Source organism: Meles meles, chromosome 8 (genome assembly GCF_922984935.1).
Source record: "Meles meles chromosome 8, mMelMel3.1 paternal haplotype, whole genome shotgun sequence".
In the NCBI taxonomy this organism is placed as follows: domain Eukaryota; kingdom Metazoa; phylum Chordata; class Mammalia; order Carnivora; family Mustelidae; genus Meles; species Meles meles.
In genome coordinates this window covers 30572583-30591621 of record NC_060073.1, presented here as the reverse complement: position 1 = coordinate 30591621, position 19039 = coordinate 30572583, and the positions used below count along the sequence as shown (strand labels likewise).

Sequence of the window (19039 nt, the reverse complement as noted above, 5' to 3'; positions counted from 1 at the left end):
TTGAAACCAGTTACCAAAAAATGAGCTGAAGGTTTAAGTGATTGGGCTCTGGAGCAGCTTGGCCACGTCCTAGTTGTACATGTCTTGGTAGCTCTGTAAGTGGCGGGAAGGACATCCTTTCTCATGGGTTGGGACTGGAAATATTAGTAAGACTCACGGTGTAGAGTGCTGAGCGCAGAGCCTGGCACAGAGGAGTCCATTAGTAACTGGTGGCTGATAGTTGGTACTGGTGGGTTTGGCATTACAGCGGGGGTGTGAAGAAGCCCTAAGAGTGTCTTGAAACCCCATCAGCCTCTCTTGTGCTCAGACCCCAAGACAACATTTCCATTGCTAGAATTGGCCCCATCAGAGCCTATTGATCTCTCCCTAAAACAGACTATAAAATTACACCAGTCCTTGAAACGCACCAAAAATAAACGGTCTCTTTTGGACGGATGGAGAAGGGTGCAGTGAAAAATTCAGGTTTGCTCACTGTCCTCTTTCTGGTGCAGAGGCTCACACAACCTCCTTCTACAAGAGGGCTGCTCATGCACACAACCGCATGCACGAGGACACGCGCACACACGCATACATGGCGCGTGTGCACGCATACACACACGCACGTGTACATGGCACGTGCGCACACACACATACAAGCTCACACAGCGAACCTTGGTCAAGTGGGGCTGTCCTCGTTGTCCTGCGACTCCTCCCACATCACCCAGAGGCTCACACAGAGGAAGGAACTGCCACCTGGAGGTGGCGGGTAGGCTCCACCGCTGACCAGCTCTGTCCCCTTAGGCGTCACAGCTCTGAGCTTTGGTTTCCTCATTATAAAGAGAAGCCACTTTCACCCATTCCCCTCTCAGTTAACTCTGAAAACAAAGTCTGCGTGAAACCCCAGATTTTCCAAACTCAACACAATCCAATCAGTTAAAGGGGAAACTGTGTCTCTGACCTCTGTCTAGACCTGAAAGGTCCAATACAGCAGCCACAAACCCAGCTTAAACTGAAATATAATAATTAAAATGAAACAAAATTTAAAATTCAGTTCCTCAGTTGTACTAGCCGCATGTCAAATCTCAATGGCCACATGTGGCTAATGGCTTCCATGTTAAATAGCACAGATTTAGAACATTTCTACCACTGCAGAAAGTTCTACTAGACAACACAGATCAGACCATCCACCCATTCGTGGGTAACAATAATAACAGATAATAGGCAAATAGCGGTCCGCAGATAAATATCTTTATTTTTATATATTTATGTTTGATTCTTTTTATATGTAAGTAGGTATAAATGAATATACTTATGGACTGTTTATCTGCCCATTTATCTATTGTCATCCATTAATGGTTGGACAAATAGATAAATGACAGGAGAGAGGAATAAATGGGAATACAGTGTAAATGATGCTACAGACTGACATGTGCCACCCCCACCACACCCCAAAACCATAGGTCAAAGCCTTAATCCCCAACATGCTGGTATTTGGGGATGGAGGCCTGTGGAGGTAATTAGGTTTAGATGAGGTCATGAGGGTGGGGTCCTCAAGAGGGGAAAATTGTGCCTATAAGAAGAGGAGGAGACGCTGGAGCTCTCTGCGCACTGCAAGCCAGGAAGAGAGCTCATCAGGAACAGGACTTGGCCGGCACCTTGACCTCGGACTTCTCAGCCTGCAGAACTGTGAGAAGTAAATGTCTGTTGTTTAAGCCCCCAGTCTGTGAAATGTTGGCATCGCCGCCCAAGTAGACCCACACAAACAATAAATGTTAATGAGTTCAGTCCGGCTTCAGGTTATTCATGTGAACCGGACTTTCATCTTCAAACTGGTTCTGAAAAGAGATCCTGCACCCCCTTCACCGCATACCCGGCACCCCTGTCCCTGTGGGAGTAAAATGGGGCTTTCAGCAGGCAGCCCCCTGCAGCCTCAGGGAAAGGCCCCGGGCTGCACCTGTGTTTATTTTTGCAATGAATCCTGCCACCTGTGTTTATTTTTGCAATGAATCCTGCCAATGGCCACAATGTGTCCTCCTCCCTCCAGGTTTCCAAACTGGATTTTCTCCTGGATAATAATGAACAAGCTGATAAATGCACTTCTGGATGTGAGCGGACTGGAAAGGGAAGGGAAGGGAACTCTGTTCCATCCTCTCACAAGTTCTTCCAAGTTCAGGCCGCCCCCTAGCGGATCCCCCCCACAATCATGACCAGAAACCCTGACTCAAAACGTGGCCAGCAAACCCTACCAAGCCAATGGATGGTGTCAGGTCCCAAGCTGAGCGGTTTTATGCACATTATCTCAGTAATTCTGAAACAACCCCAGGCACAGGGAATTGCCATGTACATTTTCCCGATGAGAAGAGGCTCAGAGAAATTAAGCACCTGCTTCATTGAAAGAAGGCTTGGATGAATAAATGAACGAACGAGTGAGTACAATGAACACAGGCTTAATTTAGGGGCAGTGTTTTCAGAGTGATGGACAGGCTGCATTCAAATAAATTCTGAGATGAGATAAATAGTCCCGGGTGAACGGATAGATGGGCTCACTGACAGGTCCTCCTCCCTCGAGAGGAATTCTCCTTCCCGTCCAGCTGAATCTTCCAGGGACTGTTTGACCTTGACCGCCCTGTCTCTCCACTCCTCTAGTGGACCTACCTTCCATGACCTACCTCCAAGCCAGCCATCCCCCTCCCCCACCTCACTCTCCCTGAGGAACTGTGATAGGAAATTGCTCACCCGGAGCGGTCCTGTGAGTCACTGAGGAGTGAAGTTAGGAGGAAGCCACGAAGGAGAGGCAGGAGGGCAGGGCAAGAAGGCACCGGAGGAGCATGGAGCCGGAGACAAGAGGGCAGCTGCTGGATTGGCAGGAGGCCCAGGAGGGGACAGGCAGCATCTTAGAAGGTAGCGGCTCCCCTACTCTGAGTGCCTCTGAGGGGGCTGCTGGCACAGGACGCCGGCCACCCGCCCTCCGGGACATGGACAGAGATGGACGTGGAGTCTGGGGCAGAGGGCCAGTCATATTTCCTCTCCAAGGATTGGCGGCTGGTGTGGAGCTGGTAGCATCCTCATTCCTTTCCTCCTAAAGGCCTGGATTTTTTTTTTTTAATTATCATTTGTCTTATGTTTGTTTCTATTGCTTGTAATCAGAGAACCTTCCTGGCAGCCCTCTTGTTATTTAAGTAAGCTAGCTTGAGTGGCCCTCTGTTTCCCCACAACCAAAAGAAACCCAGTCCACTGATATATTTCCCGGATTCCCCTCTAGTCGCATTTCCACGCCCTGGGGTGGCCAGACGCAAGTAGGCTGGGTGGTGACCACAGCCCTCCCTTGGGGGACCCACCTGCAGAGGCTCAGCCCTTGGCTTTGCTGCAGATGATGCCACTTGGGAGAAATGCAGCTGGTCCTCTCCAGAAAAGACTCAAACCTCCTCCCAAACTGCCTCCCAGCCCCACTCACCTCCTTATCATTTCTTTTGGGACTGAGCCCTAGGGGAGGACTGAGCCCTTGGGGCCCTGCAAACTCGAAGTTTCTCTCTCCCTGCAGGCAGGCCTCCTTCCAGGTCACAGCCCACAGCCACCTCCATTCCTTGCACCTGTAGCCCAACAGTGAGAACAGTGTTCTAAATGCACCAGAAAATAATAATAATGACTCCCAACTGGGGCGGTCTCACATCTGTCATCTCATTTCTTGTCCTCCACCCAACCATCCTGTGAGAGCAGTATCTCCATTTTACAGATGAGGAAACAGGCTCAGAGAGGTTAGGTGACTTTCTCAAGGTCACATGTCTGGAGACAATCACTGGTTGAAAATGCCAGTGAGCCATGAGGCACCCAGTGGTGTTCACCTCTAGGGAAAGCTTTAAAGCTGTGATTGGACCTCTCTTCTGTTCTGAGAAACCAGGTTCCTGCAGGTGCTGGGTCCTGCCTGACTCCTTTGGCCATAGAGTGGGGCCCAAATTACTTGCATTAAGCAGAAGGAGGTTTTCCCATTTCACCTGAATTTTCTATTTCTCTCAGGACTAACAGATCTGTGGATGAAAGGGATGTGATATAAATAGCTACTTTCACGCTTAATCAAGTTTTCTGTTCCATCTTGCTCAAAACGGTTACCACTGGAGAGGAGGGACTTCAGTCTCCAACCTTCAGGCTATTATCTCTGTACTCCCTTATACCCTAATTACCAGAAAGTAGAAGTCACAAATCTGATTGGCCAGAGTCCAGAATGTTCCTTGGGCACCATATTACCAGTGGGCAGGCTTACTACATCTTAAAAGTCAGTCCCCATGTGCTCCATGAAAGCCTATTTATTTCAAGGTAAAGCCTTCCTTGGGGGCAGGACTGATCAGGGGTTTTCCTGCCTCATCAATATCTATAACTGAGTGGGCAAATGGGGCCAGAGGAAGAAAGGGGCCTCATTTATACCTTCAACCCAACTTCAAATGCTTCAAAGCAGCTTTCTCTTTAGCTCAGTTATGAACAAAGTGGCATTTTTATTTCTCATTTATCTGGTGGTGTGCTAGTAAACGTTTAACACCCAACCCTTTGGGGGAGTGGAGGTGGGCAGGAACAAACATGATTTGTACATTCGCCAATTTCCATGGTGTAAAAACTCTCACGATGGTCAATATCATATGCCAATGTGACATTCTTAGGAAGTAATACACGTTAGTACACTGTTAGATAGTATTTCCGCCAACTATAGCGGCGCCATGGACATCACCTCAAGAACATAGGGAAATGTAAAATGAAACAAAATAGGCTGCGATGGATTTTGAGTATTCTTTAACTTAGTTGTAAATACAGTCTAATTGTGAGTTGACCCAGTTTAATTTTTAATAATGGCTGTATTTAACAACCAGCTGACAAAACTCTGGAATTTTAGCAGTTGGTGCTCACGAGCTATTCAAGCTGGCTCCAGCATGTAAAGCCTTCAGCTATTATTCTTTGCATATGTTCTTCTCTCAATCAGGACTCCTATCATTTTCATCTGCCAACATCTTTTTCTTTGGCAAACAGTCTCTTGCATTTTTTGGTGGGGGAAGCTCTCTTCCCTCATTCCCTAAAACATGCCAGGAGTAGTGCCTATTCCACAAGGTGATGATGAGGATTCAATAAGATTGTTTATACCAATTGTCTTCCTCTGTGCCTTCAGAGGTGGCCAATCTTGTGGACATGGGGGGGTTCAAGTGGGGGTAAGGTTAGGGGTTAGCAGGAGACCAGAGCTATTGGGACTGGAGAGGAAATGGGAAACAGGCCCCCACTGGATGTTCCGCCCTTGGTTTTCCCCAGCCTCTCATTAAAATTGTCCAGCCCCTCTCACTGGCCTTGACAGCCAGAAGTTTCTCAGAGTGAAGGAGGGAGCTTCTCCAACAGCAGCCAGCCCCCGAGCAATAGGATAGGAATTGAGCCCCACATGGGGCTCTCTGCTCAGCAGGAGCCTGCTTCCTCTTCTCTCTCTGCCTCTCTGCCTACTTATTATCTGTCAAATAAATAAAATCTTTTTTTTTTTTTAATCAACATTAAAAAAGGGGGGGGAGGTCTGCCTTTTTCCTGGGGAGGGGAGACGTGCCTGGAGTCCCTGACCTGGGTGAGAGGACTGCTATGGGTAGAGCAGAGGTTACAAACTCTACCGGACTGTCCAGCCTTTATTTTATTTGGTCCGAATTGTGTTCTGGAAATATCTGAATTCGTCGCTAAGATTTAGAAAGCAGGAGCTGTACCTGGCAGCGTGTTACCCTCCTGGCTGGGCAACAAGCAGTGGGAAGTCAGGGTCAGCTGCTTCCCCCACCACCCGCCTAGGCTCCCCAGCCCGCCACTCTCCATCTGGCTCCCCGCACCCCTTTCACTGTTTCCAGCGGGGCCTTGCAGGCATGCGCATTTGCGTCAAGCACACAGGTTGCTGCACAAACTTTGGGGCAAGGGTCTGCAACTTACCGGGTTTCTCCATCTATCGGCATCTGCATGCTCACACCACGGACGGAACCTCCTGTGATTGCAGAGGAACCGTCTCTGCTTCCACGTGACTCCGATCCTTCCGCTGTAAAGTAGGTCCCACCTCTCTTGTCCACTCGAGGACACCATTTCAGCCAGGCCTCATCTACAGCATCACTTCTTCTCCCTCTGCCCGACCACAAACAAGCAGTAATTTCTCCCTTAATAAAGACCTCTCAACCCCGCCTGCCCTGCCAGTTACTGCTCTGAGAGGCCGCTAACCGCCTCTCAAGAGTCTTCTCCACACACGGTCTCCAATTCACCTCCACCCTCTTCTCTTAAAAGCAACTCTGGTCAGGCGTTAGATTCCCCTCACTGAGCCAAAACTACTCTTGACAAGATCACCTACTCTAAGGCCTCCTTGCCAGCTCGAAGAGGGCGTCTCAGGCACGTGGTGCCGGGCGATCGGTGCTATTGGTCAGAGCTGACCACGCCCCCTCCCAAACACCGCCTCCCGCTCCGATTCTAAGACGCGGGATTCACTGGTCGCTTCTCTTTTGCAGGAAGCCCAAATGTCACAAAACCTTTGGCTAGGATCTACCGTGGCTGCAGGCAGAATGAGGGCACAGGGGAATCCAGATGCCAAGCGTCAAAATGTTACACTGTTTCCTAAACTACTTCCTTTTTTATTCGTGCGCTTGTGTTGCGGAGCTCTTGCTCCTTCTGGCCAGAGAGACTGCACCTGGCGGCAGGGGTGGTGGCAGTGGTGGGTACCCCGCAGGCCATAGACACCTCTAATCCAGCAAGGGGGAAAGAGCAGCGGGGCCTGGACCACACTGGGCGGCACCACTGCTTCTGGCTTAGCTGTATTGTTATGAAGCCTCCTACTTGCTTTCCATGCTTCCTGCTTTAAGTCTATTCTCACCTTAGCAGCCCTGGTCAGATGGGATCACGCGCTGAAAACCCTCTAACCACTCCATACTCCACTCGGAGTAGAACCCAGAGTCCCATGTTTGCAGAGTCCCACTGGGAAGGACGCTCTGCACTCAGCCCTACCATGCTTCCCTCACTCCTCCCGCTCCAGCCACCTGGGTTCTTGCGGGCCTCAAACACTGGGTATACTCCCACCTTCAGCCTTTGCCCTGGCCCCCCTGTGCCTGGAATATTCCCCCAGCTGTCATACGGCTATCACCCTCAACTTCCTCCACACCTTATTTACATGTTACCTCTTCCAAAAACCGTATTTGAAACACCACCCTGCTTTCCTCTGACCCCTCCTGAGCAACCTTGCCCTACCGTTTTTGTTTACCCCTTGGCAGGTCATCGATGATATTGTATTATGATCTACTTACTTGTGTTTATTGTCTAGGTCTCTCCTACTCCCAATCCTGAATCTCGGAGGGCACATAACAAGCCCTCGGTATTTCTTGAATATGTGATTTTCTAGGAAGGACCATAGCTTTGATCAGATTATCAGAGTTTTTTGGGCCCCAAAACTATTAAACAAAACACTTCCCAGGACTAAAGCTGTTTGAGAACAAACTGTTTGTTTCAGGCTTTAAAGAACCTTTCTGAGCAGGGAAACAGCAAACCAAATACATATTGCCCTTGGGTTTTCCCAATTCCTTTCACGTGGCAGTGTTGGGTGTCCCCTCCTCTGGTCTCAGCAGCTTCCAGACCCTGTGAGAAAGCTTCCCCAGCAGCAGCACAGAGAGGAGACAGACCATGAGATTTACCCCACAAGTGGGCACTGTATGTGGAGCACATGCTGGGAGCAGTGAGAACAGCAGTAAATACAGAACAGAAAATAACGATCTTTGAAATGACAACAAACGGGACACGTTATCTAAGCACTAACACCTAAGGAGGCGGCTGCCCAGGCTCTGGTGAGCCGATCCTCAGGAGAGAGAGGCCGACTTCTTTCCAGGCTGCCTTGTCTTCAGTCCTTGTAACTTTTCATCTTTCAGTGCCTTCAAGAATTTATCTGCAGGAAAGCAAAAAACAAACTACAGCTGTAGTAAAGATAAGGGCTTTTCTAACAGTTCCAAAGTAAGCTTCTGGGAAGCAATTGTGTGTTCCCTGCATGAACCCAAAACCCAATATGGGTAGGAAAAAACCCCTAACAGACAAAACATGTTTAAGTGGAGAATATGTAATAAAGAAATCCAGGACTTAGACAAGCCTGTCTTCTAGGAATTCTTTCCATGGTTGTGGGGAAAGGACCTTACAGGGGGTGCCTGATGAGTTGGGGACCATTCTCATGGCCACATTAACCTAAACATTTAGGTTATTTCATACTCCCCTTCCCTGTATGGCAGGGGAGCCAATTTAACCTGTTTGTTTTGTTTTGTTTACAATAGTGGGGATGGTCTTTCTAGAGCAATATCCCCTCCTCCGTTGGTATACTATAAGCCTTAGTCAGAACAGGTGATGGGAAGACAAAGTCTGCAGAACAGCTTATGGCTACTGAATATTCCACAGTGTGATAGGTCCTTATGGGAGTAGAATCAGACTTAACTTTACCCTCCAATGGGAAGGATCAGTTAGCTTGCAAGCTAGAGGAATCCTGCCCATATCAGCTCACCTGGTCTGCCCTGGTCCAGATCCCTAAGACTTTAAATCTACAGTCAGAGGGGCGCCTGGGTGGCTCAGTGGATTAAGCCGCTGCCTTCGGCTCAGGTCATGATCTCAGGGTCCTGGGATCGAGCCCCGCATCGGGCTCTCTGCTCTGCGGGGAGACTGCTTCCTCCTCTCTCTCTGCCTGCCTCTCTGCCTACTTGTGATCTCTCTCTCTGTCAAATAAATAAATAAAATCTTTAAAAAAAAAAAAATCTACAGTCAGAGATCAGAGCTCAGGACCCTGGTGAGACAGCTTCCGGGATCAAGGCCAGGGTTCACAGGGAGGTTTCCTTCCAGCACTAAGCTTCCTGGGTCTCGCACAATTCCCATCTACAGATCTAGGTTGGAGTGTCTACCTACACAGACACACCAACTGACCTTTGCTTCCACCCACTCCCATTCAGGACCAAAGTTGAAAATAAACACTAAAGCTCAGGTCTGTAGAGGTAGGGGGTGTGTGTGGTGGGTGACGGTAATATTACTACCACGGTGGGAGGAGGGGTGTCACGGTGTAAAAGTTTAAAGTGCAGGGATGGGGGCTGTGGTGGTTTGAGTTCTAGGTTTGGAGGCTCAGAGTCCAGATTACCAAACGGGCTCAGCATGGAAGGAGAGTGGAGTTTGGGCCAAAAGTGTTCATGAAATCCTGACTGTGGTGAGGGAAGACTTCGGTTGAAATCCAGGATGGGGGCGTCGGGGCGTTGGGAGGTGTGGCTGGATGCTGGAGGAGTTGATCTGGGATCTGGGATTCCTGGGGCTGGAGGCTCCAGCTAGGGGCTAGAGTTTGGGCCGGAGGCCACACTGCGGGGGAGAGGTTTAGGAAGGCTTGGAGCCAAGGAGCGAGCCAAGGCGGGCTAAGAGGGGACTCGGGCAAGGTCACGCACAGCGCTGAGAGTCGAAGCCGTCCCCAGTGATGGTGAGCAGCTCCAGCTCCTTAATCCGGATCTCCAGCTCGCACAACTCCTCGGGGTGGGAGGCGGAGGCGACCCGGGGGGTCGTGGGGCCGGGGGCCAGTGGCGAGGCAGCCACCTCGGGCCCCGGCGGTGGCGAATAGAAGAAGCGCAGAGGCTCGTAGGGGATGGAGGCCAGGCCGGAGGGCCAGGGCGGGGGCCAGGGGCGCTCGCTGGGAGGCCCCAGGCCCGGTGGCGGCGGTGGGGGCGCCGGAACCTGGGGTGCCTGGGGCAGGGGCCGCCCCGCCACCGCCCCGCCCGCCGCCGGCCCGCCCGCCTTCAGCGGCACGAAGAGCTTCTTCCAGATGTTGAAGTCGCTGAGCGGGGACGAGGAGATGCCACGATCGTAGAGGGAAGGGAAGTAGAGGGGTGGGGCCGGCCGCTGGCTCATGGTAGGGCTCTGGCTGCCGCGCCGCCCCTTCGGCATCTTTTGAATGGGAGTCTGCGTGGGAGGAACCCCGCGCCGGGAGACGCGAGCCTCAGCCCCGAGTCGCGGGAATTCTGAGGTTCTACAGGCCACGCCCCGACGGAGCGCGGCCCCGCCCTTTCGGCCAGCCCCGCCCCGAACGGGCGGGGTTCTATGGTCCGGCCGGTCACGCCCCAGAACGTGCCCCGCCCATTGACGGCTGGCCGAGTCCTTGCAGTGGGAGAGGGTGGGGAGAGCGGGAGGCCTGGAAGTCTCGCAGGCGCACTCTCGTCCGCCCTATCCGCACCCCTGGTTTTCCGCTACGCTCGGCGATCGCCCCACATCCGCTATCCTCCAGCCTCCGATCCGGTCCCGCCCCTTGATTCTTTCCAACTCCCTTACATTTCCACAGGCCTCGCTCCCCTGCTGTGGCGCCCTCGGCCCCACCTTCCATCTCACATCTCCCTTCCGCACAGAACCTCAGACAAGAACAGGAAGCAGGGAGCTGTCCAGAACTGCAAGAATACATTTTCCAGTCTCCCTTTCCTTTCACAGGGAGAAAAATATTTCCTAGAAACCCGCCCCCTGCCACAGCCTTAGCAGCTCTCGCCGCAAGGTATCTGGGGAGATGAATTTTCATCCTCTACAACAGGAGGCAAAGGAGAAGAGGTTGATGGGGATCGGCTGGTAGAGCCAACGCATGTTTCTGCCAAATTTCCCAGTGTTGTGAAAGATTCTAGAGAACGGGACCCTGGGATGAATTTGTAATAGATCTGAAGTAGAATGTCTTCAATGAAATGCAGTTTACTTTAGTTCTTTTCCGGACACATTATTAGGCGCTAACAGGAAACAAGCCACCAAAAAACCCCTGCTGAACCCACCTCGAATAGCTGACCCATTCTTTAAGAGGAACCTGTACATACTGTCCAAGAGGTTTGTCCTGCTCATTTTACCTGAGTAGCCTGTGTTATTAGCCACAGACTGAGGGGGAGTAAATTTCCTTGAAAGCCTCCCCCTAGTGATTATTGGAGTGAATGGACAAAGATGGGTGGGGGCCAGCCAAGATCTGAGTCAGTAGGAGCTCCACTGGCAAATGCTGCATAAATGCATTGGCTGTATACATATGGTTCATATAGGGGTCTCTGTGTGTGTGTACATGTATGTATGTGTGTGTGTATAGATGTTAGGAGTGACCTGGACAGTTAGATAGTCCAGGGTCCCAACAAGGAAATATGGAGTCAGAACAGCTAAAATAAAACAGCACTGATGGCCTGTTTTGCAACTTAGAAAAGACCACACTAACATTTTGCTTTGCAGCCTTTGCAGAAATGACTTCTGCAAAACGTCCTTGAATAAGACAATTAACCACAAGGCATTTGGTGACATCACAGGCAAGGGACAGTTAAGACACACCCACAGATGTTAGCAAAAAAAGACCATCAGCACAGAGACATTAACCTAGTAAGTAGGCAGATATCTGACTAAAGCCCTGGTTGGCACTACTCAGCACACCCTGACTGCTTAAGACAGCTCCACGGAAGAGCTCATAGAAACCCTTAAACTGGGGCGCCTGTGTGGCTCAGTGGGTTAAGCCTCTGCCTTCGGCTCGGGTCACGATCTCAAGGTCCTGGGATCAAGCCCCGCATCAGGCTCTCTGCTCAGCGGGGAGACTGCTTCCTCCTCTCTCTCTGCCTGCTTCTCTGACTACTTGTGATCTCTCCCTCTGTTAAATAAATAAAATCTTAAAAAAAAAAAAAGAAAAGAAAGAAAGAAACCCTTAAACTTAGACACTCTGGGAGTAACCCACTCACACTCCCTCCCTCTCTGGGAGCTTAATACTCTTGCTCAATGAACTTCGCTTTGTTGCCCACCACTCTTCGTCTGGTCTACCTCTTCATTCTTCCAAGACGCATGACCAAGAACCGCAGGCACTAAGGGGACAAAAATTCTGTAACATATACAACAGAACAGCGGGCACTCAGATGTCCAAGCTGGGTATCTTTGGGTAAGTGGCTTGACTTCTAAGAGGGTTTCCTGTAAAATAAAAATAACAGAACCAGACTACCTCATACAGTTGTTTGTGATGATCCAATAGAAGACAGAATGATGTGTGTGACTTACTTGGAAACTTAGAAACTCTGTCCAAGCGTAAAGAGCAGCTGTTCCCGCTGAGGGACTTGTCTGAAGCCGAGCAGGTTTGTCTTCCCGTACTTAGCTGCCAGCTCCTCAAGGACAAGAATTCAGCCTTATGATGTTGAGCATATAATAGAACTCAATAAATATTTGAGACCTTTTAAAAAAAGATGTATTTGTTTATTTGAGGAGGGGGGGGGAGGGACAGAGTGGGAGGGAGTGTCTCCAACAGACTCTGTGCGGAGGCTGACATGGGGCTCCATCTCAGGACCCTGAGATCATGACCTGAGCCCAAACCAAGAGCTGGGTGCTTAACTGACTGCACCATCCAGGTGTTCGTATCTGAGAACTTTTAAAACAGTGTTATGTGTTTGGGGAACTGAGGGGACCAGAATATAGCACACCAAAATATGCCACTTTGGAATACAGATTATTATAAGTTGAAGGCAACTGAGAAAACCAGACACAGGAGAAGTTCTGTCCTCTCCCTTTCTGCCTAAAAGCAGGGTATAAATTTCCTTTGATGAGGGTAATATCCATTTCCCTTTGTGAAGGTATCTGCTCCCCACTCCCATACCAGGAAAAAGAGATGATAATTCTCACTGGAGATGGCACTGACTTGAGTCTGAATAAACTAATTTTATTACACAACCCTAACCTTCAGTGAGTTTCCCCCATGTATCCACCTTCCCACAATTTATGACTTCTAGAAGACCAACCCTCTTTTTCTTTGTCTTGTCTCTTGTCTACAGTTTTATCACCTTTTGTTAAAATGGCTTATCAGCTTTCAAGCCCAAATGTTTCTTTGGGTTTTCACACCTTTTCTGTGAGGCCCCATGTGCATGCAAAATAAATCTTATCTACTGTTAATCTGTCTTTTGTTGGTTTAATCCACATGACCCAGCTACTGAACCTAAGAGGGTAGAGGAAAAGATTTTTTCCTACTTCTACAGAACCACAGTAGTGGTAAGAACCAGAGTTTTGGACTCAGACCTGGGACCAACTCCTGGATCTACTATGTACTGAGCTGTGTGGATGAACCTTTCTGAACCTCGGTTTTTTAATCTATATAATAAGAATAGCAATGGTACTTCCTCATTAAATTGGCGAGATTGAAAGGAGGCCGTCTAAGTATCTGGCCATAGAACATGCTCAGTGATGCTAACTCTTATTATATATTAAAGAGCCTTAGAAGGGAAAGAGATTTTGCAGTATGTTTTTTAAATGATGTAATCTAATCACATTTTTATTCATATATATCCATTCCAAAGAGAAATATATCCATATATCCAAAGAGAAAAAGCTTACAGACTTTTCACCCTAACTTCAGGGTAATCTGAACAGTGTTTATCCTGGGTGGCCCAATTATAAAACAATCCTGATGTTACAAGTGGTAGATTAAAAGAAAGGTGGTTTCTTCCAACAACTACACAACAGGAAAATGCTACAATGAGCATGCACTGAGGCAAATCCCGGTGAGGTGAAGTCCTTATGGGGTACTAACAAACCACAGTGGTTAATGCAAAACCCTACAAATTTGTTCTGCAAAGAAGTGTCTGGTAACGTCAAGTTGGTGATGAAAACGCAGAGCAGGCTTACATCTGTTTTTTTGTTTGTTTTTACATCTGTTTTAAATAGAAACTTTCTTTCCCTCCCTGGGCTCAAAAGCTCTTGCAGCACTTGCCTCACTACTCAAATTTCCCATTAAGTGCCAGCCTGTTGGGGCCGAAGGGATTCGATTTCCGACACCCAAGCTCCCTGCCTGCACTTGGAACCAGCTGCGAGAGACACTCACTCAGGTCCTTCTTCGCAGATACAGGTCTGTTGGAGGACGTGGTTCTAGGTCTGAAAATCAGGTGGGTGGGCGCCTGGGTGGCTCAGTGGGATAAAGCCTTTGCATTCGGCTCAGGTCATGATCTCAGGGTCCTGGGATCGAGTCCCGCATCGGGCTCTCTGCTCGGCAGCGAGCCTGCTTCCCTCCCTCTCTCTCTGCCTGCCTCTCTGCCTACTTGTGATCTCTCTCTGTCAAATAAATAAATAAAATCTTTAAAAAAAAAAGATTTTATTTATTTGACAGAGATCACTGTCTCTTTTTTTTCTTTTTTTTTTTTTTTAAGATTTTATTTATTTATTTGACAGAGAGAGATCACAAGTAGGCAGAGAGGCAGGCAGAGAGAGAGGGAGGGAAGCAGGCTCGCTGCCGAGCAGAGAGCCCGATGCGGGACTCGATCCCAGGACCCTGAGATCATGACCTGAGCCGAATGCAAAGGCTTTATCCCACTGAGCCACCCAGGCGCCCAATAAATAAAATCTTAAAAAAAAAAAAAAAAAAAAAAAAAGGAAAGAAAGAAAGAAAAGAAACTAGGTGGGTTTGCCAGGACTGAACCTCTGAACTGAGCCCAGCTCTCCAGGGCCAGGCCCGGTGGGAAAACCTCAGGCCTCATCCGCAGGGGAAGAGCCTTTACTGGCACAGAGGAGAGTGGGCCAAAGACAGGCCTGGTGCTCTCTCGAGACTCATCTATCTCCCATCTCAGAAGAGGGGCTGACGTGTCACCCTTAAGACAGATGACATAGTGGGGTGGGGGTTTCTCTCAACACTGACTTGAACTCTTTCATGGCGGTTGGGGTTTATAATTTCCCCCTGCCTTGTTCAGCCAGGAAGAACGTGGGTTGCTGGTTCCCTCATCGTAGCCTGCTGGAGATAAGAAATCTTCTTCTGGGTTTGCTCCCCTGGGCCTCCCACTGCCCTTCAGCACCTTAGCTCTGCATCTAGACACATGGCTGCGGGTCTCATCGTGCCCAGGGGCCCAGCCCCTTTACAGGCGCATGGTGATTTGCCAAGCCTGTTGTGGCTCTGGATGTCTTTTTGGAACATGTAGTGCTTGTGGCTCGGAGTACGACAGGGTTGTGATGGAGTACATGTTTGTGTCCCCTCGGATCTCTATGTTGATATCCTGCCCCCAAGAGGAAGATGTTAGGAGGTGGGGTCTTTGGGAGATGATGAGTTCATGAGGATGGAGCCCCCATGAAGGGGATTAGAGCCCTTAGAAGAAGCGCCCCAGAGATCTCCTTTGCCCCAACTGCCTCGTGAGGACACAGGAAGAAGAATGATGTCTGTGAACCCGGAAGTGTGTTTTCACCTGACACTGAATATGCCAGAGACTTGATCTTGCACTTTCCACCCCCCAGACCTGTGAGAAATAAATGTCTGTTGCTCAAGGCCCCCAGTCTATGGTATTTTGTTATTTCAGTCAGAATGGAGGCTTGAACCCACGACTCTGTGAGTTGGGGGAGATCATGTCAGCTCTCTGAACTTCCATTTTCTGGTGGATAAAATGAAGATGACATCGATGCCCCAGGGTTGGTGTGTTTGATGAAGATATGAATAAGCAGTACCTGGGACATATAGTAGGTGCTCAATAAAGACCAGCTATTGTGATAATACAGTTGTGGGTGGATTCTTTAGTTCACCATTAAGCCCTGGTAAACTGATGAGGAAAATGGAGCGGGGAAGGGGGGATGTCACTTCTAACGTCACTTTTAACCAAACCCACTCTGGATAATTTAGCAAGGCCTAAAGCCCGGAAACCACAGCTTGGTTGTCCCGCCAAGAATACTGATAGCAAACTCACCAAGCGAGGCTGCTGCATGCCACACACTTGTCTTAACTCCATTAATCTTCTTAATGACCAAGCACTAGGTGTTATTATCCCCATTTTCCAGATGAGAGACTGAGGCATGGAAGGTTAAGCACCTCGTCTGAGGGCCTGTGGCTGGTCAGCACCAGAGCTGGCATTCTAAACAGGGGGGTAGACCCCACTGGCACCTCCTCCGGCCTCCCCACGGGCCCCCAGCCCTCAGGACAGGGTCACAGCCGGGCATCTGGCCCCTGTCCTCTTCCTGGCAGGGGCCTGGCTCTGCTTGGAAGTTGCCTTACCACAATTCAAGGGGCCAGCTATTCTGGGAACAGCCTCTCCTTTATTACTCATCTGAATTAACCACTGTGTTGGTCTGGACCTGGGGGCCAGGCATGCCCACTTGCCTTCACAATGTCCACTACTTATAAAAGTTTCTAGAAAATACAGTTCAGCCCTTATTCTTTTTCCCTGGGTCGACGTGTCCCTCTGTACTTGCAGAGTGAGCAAATTGTTTAATAAACTGGAGCCTGAGAGGCAATTTAGTGGAATGGAGCATACAGGGGCTTGGAAGGTTGACCAGCTCCAACGAGCTGTGCAGCCTTGGGTAAAATCGTCGTAGCTAACACTTACTGACCGCTTACTATTCTGTGTTCTCTTGTCATCCTGACAGCAACACTTAGAGGGGAGGGCTGTCAGAATTTTCTGAGCAAAAGCAACAGAAGTTAATGCTGAGAATTTACACGGAGGGCTATGAGAGAGGCCGTGGACTTGAAAGTTTAAGAATTAGGTTTAGGAGGAGCAAAATGCAAGGCAACTTCAGGGTCAGGAAGCAGGGGGATCAATAGTTTGTTCAGTGTGGTCCTCTTTTCAGGTAGGTGTGGCCATGAGACACAGTTCCAGCCAGATAGCTGGGAGATTTCTGGGAAAGATTATACTCTTCTTGATAAGAGTGACAGAAACAACCGAAGCTTTCAACCTCGATCTCCTGCCTTGAACTTGGATGCAATGCTGGAACTTCTGCAATTACTTTGTGATCAGGAGGGAAGCCCAGACATTGCTGAGCAGCTGACCTGATGCCAGCTGCTTACCTGCAGACTGTTTATGCAAGGAAATCAGACTCTGTCTGATTAAGCTACTCTAAGTTTGGTTGTCTGTTACTTGTAGACCTCCTATGGGACTCACACCTTCAACCACGAACATTTTTTTTTCAGTCCTTGCAGAACTCCACTGGAGACTTAAATTCCAGGTGAGAACATGCCCAACTTTTGGCTGGAGGAGGGTAGACTACTTTTACTAACAATCCCAGCAACGCCGTATTTATGGAGTAGAAGGAGTTCCCTAAAAGTTGAGTATGCTCCTGCTATCAGAAGGTGGGGGCAACAGAGGCTGGTAGGCTGAAAGTCCACCGTTCATGAGGATAAGGTGTCATGGTTACAGCTGGTGATGACACAGAGGCTCCGGTGGTGACATAGTAAGTTCAAAGGCTCTGAGCTAGTTGGTCTCAGGGGCCAGGAAACAGACCCTTCTAGGACCATGCTGCAAGGGTACTGCCTTTAAGTAAAGGACTGTCGCGGTGGGATTTTATTGTTAACCCACCTCTTGAAAAAGGGTCAAAGCTACATTATTCACCTCTTATACACGTGTTATTTCCATCCCAATCTTTAGTGTGCTTTTATCTGTCCCCATAGCTCAGGGAGGAAGGTGGTTTAGTTAGCAACTGTCAGTTAACCCTTTTCACTGGTAGATGTTTTGGTGAGAGATACTTGGCTGCAAAGAACAGGAACTTTCTCAAACTAATTCAAGCACCCAAAAAGAACAGAGGGACATACGGTGCACATGCACCTGACTTTGGGGATAGACAGTCAATACTAGTCATCGTTACCAAGAAAAATCAAGCGAACTTGTACACATAGTGTTTGGCACCGTGCCCAGCACACGGTAAGCCCTCAAGTTGTGACCACGACACTCCAGGGTTGAAAATTCAGTGCCGCCCCATTTTGTCTAGAGCAGTAGAGTTTACGAACTCTCAGTTCCGCTTCTGGCATAACACCGTGTCACACCAATGCACGAGAGCTGTTTGCTTTGGAGGAGGGCCACTGCATCTTATCAGCATTGACATTGTAGGTTGCCTGACATATATAAAACCTGCAGCCAGATTGGGTGGCGCTAGTTGAGCCAGCATGAGTACGGTCTGTTTATGGGATCGACCTAGTGGGGTCAGCTAGCTTGCAGAGAGCCAAGGACGGCGAGGATGGGGATTGCAGCACCCTCAGGGAAGCCGATCGCAGAGATGAAGGTCCTCACTGCACAGTATAGGAACAGTGTTTCCCAGTTCGGTGCACCTGTGCCGTGCAGGGTCTGTGCTGTCTCCGTATCCCCCTGCCCCTGTTTCCCCTCCTCTCCCAGAGGCTGTGGACCTACATGGCTGCTGGGGAAAAGGAGAGCATCCTTAGCCACAATGGAGCTTCGTAGGTACCCAGCTAGAAGTTCTGTGATTATTTACTTTACTCCAAAATAATGTGTGTATAAATAAGAAGCTTTAGTTTCAACAAGAATCTTAGGGTGCACAAACCTGTATTAAGCAATGTGAAAATAAGATCTCTGGTCATTTTCTACTTATGCTAAAGCCAGTGGAGGGAATGCAACAATGTGTTCACTGGAGATTCTCAGATTTCTTTCCTTTAACCACCCCAGACTCTGGACTCCCTGTAATCTGTTTTTATTATAGCCCACTTCCTGCCAGACACTTTACAAATGCGAGATCATAAGCCTCACTACTAGCAGCAGGAAGCCAGAGTTCAGAGAGGGTCCAAAAACTTATCTAGAGACCTAGCCAATTTGTGGCAGAGACAGGATAGGAACCCGGGTTTCCAACTACAAAATCCACGCACTCAACTGCTATTGTCCTAAAACGAAATAATTACAAGGCAGTGGGCCTTGGAAACAGACTGTGGCAAACACTGTATTTTGGAATTGTATCGTGTTTCCAGAAAGGCCTATCTGGGTTCTATAAAGCTCACCCTGTTGACTAACCTCACTGTTCAGTGAAAACAACTATATTTAATGTTTTTGTTTCTAAGAAGAGGCAGGAATCAATCGCTTCAAAGCAAGAAAGCACCCGCTCTCCTTCCAGGATTTTCCCCAAAGTCACATTGGTATGTGCAGAAGGTCACAGGGCAGTGGAGTGGCTAACTTGGGGAGCTGGGTGTGAACCCTAGACTTGCCAACGTGTAACCTTGGTCACTGGGAGCAATTCAGCTAATTTCTCCAAATGTAGTTTTCTCTTAAGCAAAGTGAGATGATGATAGCACAGACAGAAACATATGTGAAACCCAGAGCAGAGAATCCCACACTATCAAGTTCCCTTCAAGAGAGAGGATGTCTGGTCT

The 19039-nt window shown here is 49.0% G+C and overlaps 1 protein-coding gene across 1 annotated transcript; it reads right to left on the bottom strand.

Moving 5' to 3' along the window:
* Nucleotides 1-7407: 7407 nt before the first annotated feature.
* C8H11orf91 (chromosome 8 C11orf91 homolog) lies at nucleotides 7408-10616 on the bottom strand. Its single transcript, XM_046016257.1, has 2 exons — nucleotides 9408-10616; nucleotides 7408-7891 (listed from the first exon to the last, which is right to left on the bottom strand). The coding sequence occupies exons 1-2, from the start codon at nucleotides 9898-9900 to the stop codon at nucleotides 7806-7808; spliced, it is 579 nt and encodes a 192-aa protein (XP_045872213.1). The 5' UTR covers nucleotides 9901-10616; the 3' UTR covers nucleotides 7408-7805.
* Between the last annotated feature and the right edge of the window lie 8423 nt (nucleotides 10617-19039).